At 33.7% G+C, this 11,207-nt stretch overlaps 1 protein-coding gene across 1 annotated transcript; it reads right to left on the bottom strand.

The window, feature by feature from the left end:
• Positions 1–6,328: 6,328 nt before the first annotated feature.
• twist1a (twist family bHLH transcription factor 1a) lies at positions 6,329–8,300 on the bottom strand. Its single transcript, XM_051671293.1, has 2 exons — positions 7,641–8,300; positions 6,329–6,851 (listed from the first exon to the last, which is right to left on the bottom strand). Exon 1 carries the CDS (start codon positions 8,184–8,186, stop codon positions 7,671–7,673), a length of 516 nt encoding a protein of 171 aa, XP_051527253.1. The 5' UTR covers positions 8,187–8,300; the 3' UTR covers positions 6,329–6,851; positions 7,641–7,670.
• Positions 8,301–11,207: the final 2,907 nt, after the last annotated feature.

The following is an 11,207-nucleotide window of genomic DNA, read 5'->3' as shown; positions in this document are numbered from 1 at the left end:
ATATATATATACAGTGTTGGGGAGTTACGGAATATATGTATCGGGATTACGTATTTAAAATACAAAATATAAGTAACTGTATTCCACTACAGTTACAATTTAAATCATTGGTAATTAGAATACAGTTACATTCAAAAAGTATTTAGATTACTGAAGAGATTACTTTGCATTTTATTGTCATTTGTTTCATTTAATATTTAGTCCTTTCAGATGGAAAACATTTATACATATAAATGATGTGATCCAAAGTGCATTTGAACAGCGGTGAAACACTTTCTTATGATGTGTTACATTCATACGAGCAGACAGAGAAGTAAGTTTGAAGTAAGTTTGGAGCAGAAGAAATAGAAATAAACCTTGTGTAAATTGTCAGCTTTACGCTAAGATAAAATGCTATTTCTAGTCATTTTACATGCACGTTACCAGACATGATCATATTTTTTTTATCAAGAAAATTCACGTTAGATCATAATTTATTTTTTCTAGTAAGACCTTTGATATTAGGGCAAAAATCGTATTCTTGATAATAATTTTTGTATTGTTTTCCTATAAAAATATCTAAAAATCCTTGACTGTTCATGAGATGGATAGCCTGAGGGAAAAGATTGTTCCTGTGCCTGACGGTTCTGGTGCTCAGAGCATTGTAGCATCGGCCAGAAGGCAACAGTTCAAAAAGGTAATGGGCAGGGTGAACGGGGTCCAGAGTGATTGATTTGAATTGATGATATGTAAATAAATAAACAATATGGAATGCACGTAAATATACAAAACATGGAATAAACATAGCTATTAATAGGGTATTTAGTAAGGCTGTGCAACATAGTCATAATGCATATCTGTATCTGTTGCAGTGGCAAAATTATATGTATCTGTATTCAGATATGACCGGATGCGGATGGGATTTAATCAGGAAGTGCGTCAAAACTATATGAAAAGCCAATTTCTAAATGTAACTATTCCATTTAGATTTTCCATATAGCAAATATGCCTTGTATAATTCATACAATTATTATTATTACTATTATAGAATGATCGAGGAATTGTGAAAGAGAGTACTTAAACCAAGAATGGAATTCTAGCATACTGTTTAACTTATACTGCAGAGTGTACACTGTATATTTCATACTATTTAAAAAAAAAAATTGTATGTAGAACAGTATGCATACATTCTTTAATGTGACCTAATATGATGTATGATAAATTCAGCAAGTGGTACCCAATTATCATATCAGAAATACATTTGTTTAACATTTTGAATCACATTTTGAGTGGAACATCCCAACATTTGATAGTGTGATCAAATAATGAGTCAAGAAATTAAGAGACTGATCATGGTTCATATCGATTCTAGTTTATTTTTCACATTGGATACTGGAAGGTCAAATTAAGTATTTTGCATTATGGTATACAATAATCTACGCTGTGTGCTTGGTTATATAGTGCACATTTGCAAATGTAGTTGCTAGAACAGTTTGGTATTCCATGCATACTGAAAATCGACATACTGTGCACATTATACATACTGCATACTGCAGAAATAGCACAAGTTTTGCATTCCGAGCATATCCGAATAGTGCTAAAAAGGAAAGATCTGTGGTTTTCACTGACACGTACAGATTGAATATAAAGGAAAAGTAGAGAGTTGAATCTCTGGACACAATTAAAATAGGAACAAATGATCTGGCTGCTCATAATAATTTGAATATGATTGGAATCCATTTCGTCAGAACAAAGCTTGAGTGACATGAAAGAGCCAGATCCATGTGGTTCTGTTTTTTTGTCCCAGAACCCATTAAATCAAAATTGAAAAGGCCTTCACTCAAATGAAATCATATATTAATCTAGTCTTTCAGTCTGAACACACTGAGTTGAGCTATACAGTTTGAGGCATCTTTATGTGCTAGAAGTTTCCACTGAGCAGAACAGACACTTCAAAGGGAAAGATTGAAGCAACATGTCGTGGACAATCTCAACTCAACAAAATCCACATCGTGTTATAAAACAGACCTACAACGGTTACTCCAAGAATACACAACTAGAGCTGACCTTTGACCTCACTTTGACCTCAATGAAGGCTCAAATCAACAAACCACCCTGTTAATACTGATTTACTACACCACTGCATTTCCACATTTCTGAGTGTGCACTCACCCTTCAAGACGGCAGACTTTCTTTTTATGCATTTTGATTCACCTGATAATCAATATTATCCATATTTAAACTATTTAAACTTAACAAAAAACGATGAGTTAGAAATAAGAATCTGTTAAAACTATTATTGACTTTAACTCTGTCAATAAAGTGTTTTAAGGATAACTCTCCATCATAGTCATTATTACTAAAGATGAACACATTTTGTTTGTGGTTAAAACAATAAATATGTGCGTGTTCTGGATATAAATATGTTAACGGTTGATGTGTTTATTAATAAAATGGACATTGTGTTTTCACTTCAAAACAAATTCTGTCCACCTGACCATGCATTTGAGAAACGATTTTAGATATAATATTAGCATTAATATTTAGATATAGATATAACACCTGTTTGGATGGAAATTTGCGGTTGACAATTAAAATATTAATTATTCAGATACATATGCATAATTTCCACCTTAACGTGAAAATATGAATTGTTTGTTCATATATTTTACAATTAAATAAATGAAACAAAAAATACAAGTTAAACTCAATCGACATCATTTTTGGCATAATGTTGTTTACCACAAAAAGCTGTTTTGTCTCGTCCCTCCTTTTCTTTAAAAAACAAAGCAAAAATGGAGGTTACAGAGAGGCACTTACAACAGAAGTCAATGGGGCCAATTTTTAGAGGGTTTAAAGTCAGAAATGTGAAGCTTATAATTTTATAAAAACACTTGTATTAATTCTTCTGTTAAAACTTGTGTATTATTTGAGCTGTAAAGTTGTTCAAATGGTCCTTTTAGGGCTTTAGGGTTTACGGTGTTACATCGTCATGGCAACGAACTTGTAAAATTGGCTGTAAGTTTACACAGAGAAGGTTATTAAGTGATTTTATCACATTAAAATCACGTTAACCCACATATTGATAACATCTCATGGTTACACTTTTGAAACAGTGAGTATTTTAACGTATACAGATTGGCCCCATTGACTTCCATTGTAAGTGCCTCACTGTAAAACAGACTTTTGCATTTATTTATTTTTTAAAGAAAAGGAGGGACGAGTCAAACTTTTATTTTTGTGGTAATCAATATTACGCCACAAATGCTGTTGATTGAGCTTAACTTGTATTGAACCCGGAATATTCCTTTAAACATTGATATTGTGATTTATAAATAATAATAATAATAATAATAATAATAATAATAATAATAATAATAAAAACATTATTGGAAATGCAAGTATCAATTTGATACCTGTTAAAGTAATAGTGAACCTGTCTGTGCATTTCCCCAACACCAAAACACGAAAAAAAAGTAAACAGTTTTACTATAATTTCTGTTTAACTGATTATTCTTAATACATTTGAGTTGTTATCATAATTTCAGTGTAATTTCTAATAATTTTACTCTTTATTCTTATAAACATATTAGCTAAAATAAATGTTAATGTTAAATGAATGCAAGTCATGCTTATTTATAAATGAAGCGCATTGAGTTTTTATCATAACTTTATTGAAAAAACCTTATACAGGTTTTTAATCATTAACATTATATCTTTAATAGTATTTCAACTTGTTTTTCGCCATGAATATGATGGTGTGATGGCGTTAAATCACAAACAAACAAACAAACAAACAAAACAAACCCAAAGTGCTGTACAACTCTAGCAAAACAGGAGCAAAAATGTGCAGTTAATAACAAAATAAGCATCTGCCATTTTTCCCCACAGTTATATTATTTATTATGCATCTTTTTTCTTACACATTATCAAAATTTTGTATTTTTCCTCCCATTGAACTCTAGTCTGTTGATAGCAGATGACCAGTTCATTAATGTCCCTAGAGGCCTTTGAATTCAGAGACTGATAACACACATCAAAGAGCCGACGGTGTGTGTGTGTTTTCTCCATGCACTGCTTTATAATTGGCAGAGGTCAGGAATCTCATGCAGTCAAGTCCACAGAGGTGACACACACACTTCTCTGCACACACTCAAGTTTAACACAACACGGACATGCTCATTTGAAGATGGTGAATCGATTCAGCTCGGTCGAATCTTTACTGCGCCAAAGGTCAGAACCGATGCTTTCACATCAGCATACTTCAAATCGTTTAACCGGACAAGCCCATTTATTTCCTGAACTGTCAGAGAGTATTTGACACTTTATACGACAATTCCGTTTTCAAGCTGATCACGCAGAAGGCCTCCGTATGCGTAAATCCTAAAATAAACCATTTAACGTGTTAACTTCTTTCGTCTTAACGCTGACCCAGTAGTAAAGGACAGAACGTGAATTCAGATTTCTTTATTTGATTTTCTATTTAAAGTGGTTACATTTCAGTTCTAGAATTTTGCATAGAAAATGAATAATATAATGATCAACAGATCAACAACAACAAGCCTGTTCTAAAAGCACTGAATGAACACATGATACCCATGAAACACACACCATATTGTGTTCAAAAACAAATCTCAGCAGTTCACTTCTTTAACTCGAGACACAATGTTCAAATTGTCCGGATGCAAACGAGAGTCGAAGCTTTACAGAAATAATTACCAAATGCATTCGTCGGTATATCCTCGGTGCTTGTGTGGAAACCCAATATAATTCCAGATTAAAGGACTTCAAAGGAGAATTGGAGGCGGTGTGTCTATTCCACGTCCCTTTTTGCAGGTCGATTGCGCATTTCAAAACACACACAAGCAATGCACAAATATATCATTCCATCTATGCCATCGAGTCTAACTTCTATTAAAAGAAAAGTCAATTTGTGTTGAACTCTGTGAATGTGAAGGCGGGTCTGTGCATCTCAACATCTGTGTTCTTCACGTGACTTTAAGACACATATTAACAACATCTGGAAAAAGAAGTTTGATTCAGGTGCCTGAGATTTCTCTCTCTCTCCCTCTCCAAGTCCACAAACTTCTGGAATGTTTTTGTCGGGAAATCAGTGCATACCACCAAAGAGAAATAAAACGGCGGATTTGCCTCTTTAAAACTCTTTACATACAATAATTTGGCCTATCAATAATTACACAAATCTACCATTTATTTATATTTAATGTATGTATTTATTTTTTGTTTAATTACTTAATGTTTACCTAATTATTATTATTTATTTTTTTACATATTATTTATATTACATTTTCTTCTTACATTTATTTCCTGAAATGTTTATTAATATTTTATATATATATATATATATATATATATATATATATATATATAATTCTCTCAGCCTCAGATAAGGGGTTCTTTGTACTGGAATATACAGTATAGGCTATCATTTTGACATAGAAAAACACAAATATTGACCTTTCTTTTATTTGAGGTATTTTATTATTATTATTATTATTATTTTCATGTTTCTAAATGTTTGTTATATTTCTCGAAGCTATATAGAAATATTGACATAGGCCTATATAATATTCTTACTAGCCTGTTTCTTAATTTTGAGTGTTTTCTAAATTTGTTCTTCATATTTCTCATACCGGGGAGGGACCGGGGTTCAGGCGGTAAAATGTTCGGGTTTTGTCGTTTTGACCTGCTGCACCTTTCCGTGACCTTCCCGACCCCCTCAGTTTATAGACATCTGGGAATTCCATACATGTTGGAGCCTCGTTACACACCTTCTTCAAATGATTCCTTACTACATCCTAAAATGCTTTCCCAGAAATCCTGTAACATTACACGGGACCCTTTGGGTTCAAAACCACAAAAAACTTAATTATGCAGAAATATTTATTGTTATCTTTCTTTTAAGGAACTCAACATCATTTAATAATGAGATATATATATATATATATATATATAGCTTAGCCTTCTTGATTAGAATAAACATTCTCCGTTTTATTTTCCGATTTCATTGCTGTATTTTTAAGGCCTGATGAAAATATCATGATTTGCAAAAATGTTCTAAAAATTGATTTTCAAAACAGAAACTTACCGATTTTAAAAACATATCTCTACAATATAAAATAAGCTTAATCATATTTTATTTTGATAAGAAGGCTTTAAAGGACTGTACTCTAAAAAGTGAGACCCAACCAAGAGCAAATTTGTTAAAGAGCAGGTCGAAAATTCAAACATTTTATAGACTGGTTATTGCAACACATTCGTTTGCGTTTCCTCCTTTATAATCCATAAAAACGACTTTGAAATAGATATTCAAAACATGTTTTATTGCAGAACATATATACACATATGTACACAGTATTTAAAATAGAAATGCAAGTAGACACCAGATCTATTCTGCATTGTGGCAATCATTAATAAATAAATAAAAGTCTTTTCTTGGACCAAACAACGAAAATACACAGATATGAGCCGAGCAGTTTTCATATTCCCTTCCTTCGTTCGTTTCGTAAAACTAAATAAATATGACGACATGCACTTTGTTGCTGCTTCAGTAAATGCGATGTCTTTTCCTGCTGTGTGCTGGAATGAGTTGGCAAGGCTGACATGCATGTTTACAGAAGCACATGGTTTCCACATTCAGCGTCAGAACAGCAAAATTGTAATAACAAGCCCAGATTTAATTGTAATTCCTGCTCCCATGTCGCGTTTCACAATTGTAAGTGCTTGCAACGACGTCATGATGCTCCAGAATTTTCCCTTGATAATCCTTATCGATTTCCGTCATTATTGTATCTTGGTCCTTACAGTGGGTTCATTTCGATTCTTAAGACTCCATACTTGAGGCCAAAAATCTGCGCAAAAAAAAAAAAAAAAAAAAAAAAAAAAGAAGAAGAAAAAAAAAAGAAGAGAGTGAGTTTAATAATCCACAAAAATCGATGCAATATAATTAGCTTTTACTTCAAAATAATATGCACTTCACTTGTTAACTGGTTACTTTAATGGTAATTACCAGATATTTAAAATATGCATTAAAAATGGCCAAAAAATAGTGCAAACCACAAACCAGATTCCGAACCATTTTTAGTGCTAAATAGAAGTGCAGGAGTAAAGAACCTTGAAACCAAACCACAACTAACATTTTACAGCACACAATGATTCTTCAAATTAGGCTATACATGATTCTGCCAGTCGAAAGTTTGGACAAACCTATACATTCTTTATTATTACTATTTTCCCGGTGTTAGCACAATAATAATACACTCATTAAGACTGTGAAATAGCACAAATGGAAGTCTGAGAAATATATAGATAAGATGATCAAGAACTGTTAAACATATCTTATATAATCTTTAGATACTTTGGGATACTTTTTAAACAGCATTGAAGGAGTTTCCATGTATGCTGGACACTTGTTGAATGTTTTTCCTTCACCAGACATAAAGATGCATTAGCCTTTAGATTGAGAAGTTTTTCAAGGTCACGAAAAACACATTTAGTGTGTCCAAACTTTTGACAGGTAGTGCAGAAATATGATTATTATTCTCAGCTTTTAAATTCGTAACCCTCTGGTACACTCCTTTGCCCGTTTCTACATGTTAGATAGAATATATTTGAAATGCATGACGTTTTGCATCGCATACCGTGCTGCACTATACAAGTGCATCCATGCATTAGTGGGATGTTGACATGGACCACGCGCCCTCCATTCTCCACACGGAAAATGCGTAACTGAGTCTCTCGTGCGCCACATAACTGCAGCTGGACATTTTCGAGTCCAGTTCGTCGCTTTGCAAAACCTGACAGAGGAAGTCGATGTACCGGGCCGCGAGCTTGAGAGTCTGTATCTTGCTTAGTTTATCGGAAGGTAACGTCGGGATGATTTTGCGCAAGGATGCGAACGCCTCGTTCAGAGACTGAGTCCTCTGACGCTCGCGCACGTTCGCCATGACGCGCTGCGTCTGCAGGTCCTCCAGAGACTCCGGGCTGCTGCTGCTGCTGTTGCACTTTTTGCTTCGCTTCCCGGGCGTCGGACTGTCCGAATCCTCGCCGTTTTTCCTGCTCGGTCGTCTTTTCCTGCCGCTTCTTTTCGGCGGGCGTCTGTTGAGCTCTTCTTCGCTGTTTCCCAAACTGTCCAGTGGAGACTCCGGGGAGCTGGACTCCTCATGCATCGCCTCTTCCTCAAACATCACCTTTTCTTATTAAGTGATTAAACTCCCAAAATTCCCACTCCTCCTGAATGGGGTCCAAAGCAGTGATTTTGTGTCCCTGACTCTCAGTATTTCGGGGTTTCTCCTTGTGCGTCACGGAGGTGTTTCTCAAACTTGAAGGAAAGTTTGGAGTCTCTTATAGTCTGGAAGACGCAAACTTTATGGAGTGGCCTGTGATTGGACAAGATGATGCGTGACGTAAGAGAGATGAGGGAGAGGAGGGTGATCCAAAAGGTTTCGGTTATACAAGAAGCCATTCTTTCAACTTTTTCAAGCATCACAGTGCATCATTTAAACTAAACACAACAGGCATGGATATTATTTTTGTCATTACAAAAATAATAAAATAAAATATTATAGAATAGAATTAAATCCAATCAAAAGAATATATATATATATATATATAAGGAAAAACAATGCAATTACACAACAGACACACTGATGACATGCTCTTGCATTGATTATATTAGTATCATTAAAAATATAATACAATAGCCTTCAATATAACAGAACACACCTAAAAAAAATATAAAACTTCAAAAATGCAAATAATAATAATAATAATGCTGTCACACAACACAACATACACACTGATGCCATTTAGTCTCACATAGTCTTGCATTGATGGTATTGTTTTGTCATTAAATACATTTGGAATAGAATAGAATAGAATAGAATAGAATAGAATAGAACCAAAAGAAAATATCAAACATAAAAAATGCCATTATGCCAAAACTTAGCAGTATGTTCCAACAGCAATATTTAAACACTCAGTATTGAAACATTGGCTATTTTGCCAAGTTTCATGATTAATTTTTAAATGAGTTATTCAATTATGACATATTCAGACTCATAAGTAGGATATAGTCTTACTGCAAACGTTGATGTGTATGTAGTATAGAACAGAATTAATAGAAATAGAATATTTATTTTGTGTTTAAAATGCATAATGTGTATTATATGGTATAAAACATAAAAATATCAAACATGCTTCATGGAAAAATTGTGAACTTGGAAGTAGCCTATGTGATCCAACAATAATACTGAAACATTAAATAGTTAAACATTCAAAAACTGGAAATACAGCACGCATGCATAAAAAGTAAAACGTTGAATTAGTTTAGGATTAAGGGTTTTTCTTGTGTCAATCGTAATGCATAACATGTCAGCAATGCAGTTATAGTATTAACATCATTTACAGCCAATTTGCACACTGGCAGTTATGAAGAACTGTGTCATTATTCTCAGTCAGTGGGCTGAAATCCATCTGTAAAAGAACAGAGCGAATCTGGCTTGGCTAAGTAGAGCTCATTGTTTATTTGAACATGTTCTGAAATGCATGTCTGTTTTAGTGTTATTGCGGCGTCAGGTTTCCCCTCTGCAGCGTTTTCATACGCAACGGGTCGCGCGCAAACTGTGTGGCCTCATCACTCCAACACAAACACAACTCCCCAAAAACTGTCCGTGCATCCAAAGTCTCTGCAATGTCTGACTGACACAAGTAGAGCGGTCTTACTTAAGTTTCTGTAAATGTTACATAATATACCGGCATTATACATTCATATGTAAACCACTGAAAGGCTTCTGGATGTCAAAGGACAGTGGGGATCTCACGCGTCCCTTTTAAGTTGAAAGATTCCGCAAGGGGGCGCACTGATTAAACTTATCCATGATTCACAGTGTCATCGTGCGTAAAAGCGCATCTGTGATGTGGCTTCCGGATTCACCATAAATGCATCGAGGAATGCCCATATTTGCTGTGATTTTATTTTACATTTGGCCTATATAAATGATCGAAGCCACGTGTTTTTTTCTGTCGAACAAACCTGCTCTTACTGTTTTTGTTGATTGGAGACCCCTATAGTGCTTCTAAAGCGTCCACATTTACAGGTATGTTAATCTTAACAGTTTGCCAAGTCGATGCACCTGTAAAAGGTGTGCCGTCAGCCCTGTCCAGGGTCCTGAAACAAATCCACACATATGATCTAGTATACACCTGCATGAGCGGCAGACCGTGATAAAAAGGAATGCAATGTATAAAATTGATTCTAACATAAAAAAAAAGCAACAGGTCGTCACAGTTTCCAATAAAACTAAGATGATTAACAATATGTTAAAACGCCCTTGTAGGGCACGAAAAGGTAGTGTACAACAGGGCTTAAGGGAAATTAGCTTTTTTCTGGTCATTAAGTGTATTAAGATTGAAAAAACAAACAAAAAAAAATAATATATATATATATATTATTGATGGAGCAACAATTTGTGTGAAAAGAAGGTTGTTTTAGTAAAAATTATTATTATTATTACTTTAAGGTGGCGAAGGAGCCTTTTACCCCAAACATAGGGTAAAGAGCTCCCACATTTGGGGTAAAATCCAGGGGGATTATAGTGATATTGTGTAAATATAGGAACAATAGTTATAGGACAAAAGTAGTCAATTTAGGCAAATACTTTTGAGACAGCAAGATGCTTTTTTGAATAACAAATTAAGATTATTAAGACATATTCAAAATATTCACTTCAATAAAGGATTAACAATTTCCGGTTAATTTCAGTCATTTGCCATTTCATAACTTCTCAAGTGTTTTATAAACAAATTAATCTCCATTGTGATTGGATAAGTCAATGTGAGCCCACTTTAACATTTTTCATAACAAATCTATTCGACCCACTTAAAAAAAAAAAAAAAGTGCTTATGTGTCTTAAGAAAAACAATGTGCTTTATCTTTTTTTTTTTTTTTGTACCCCAAATACTATTCTTTCACTTATTGGACAGTTATTATTAAACACCTTAAAATAAATAAAAAAAATAAATAACTGAAAATGACAATAAAAAATAAAATAAAATAAAATAAAAAACAAACAAACAAACAAACAAACAATAAATGTGATAATTTCAGGGATTCTCATTAGTTACATAAATTTGCAACATTTAAAAAAATGATTCAATATTAGTTCAAATTTCCTCAAAATCAAACTTTAGACACCACATGCAAGGAT

The sequence above is a fragment of the Myxocyprinus asiaticus genome, chromosome 34 (genome assembly GCF_019703515.2).
Source record: "Myxocyprinus asiaticus isolate MX2 ecotype Aquarium Trade chromosome 34, UBuf_Myxa_2, whole genome shotgun sequence".
In the NCBI taxonomy this organism is placed as follows: Eukaryota; Metazoa; Chordata; class Actinopteri; order Cypriniformes; family Catostomidae; genus Myxocyprinus; species Myxocyprinus asiaticus.
This window is presented reverse-complemented; position numbering and strand designations above follow the sequence as displayed.

Bases quoted from the DNA above. Each gene is read 5' to 3' on its own strand.
- twist1a (XM_051671293.1), bottom strand. From the start codon at position 8,186: ATGTTTGAGGAAGAGGCGATGCATGAGGAGTCCAGCTCCCCGGAGTCT.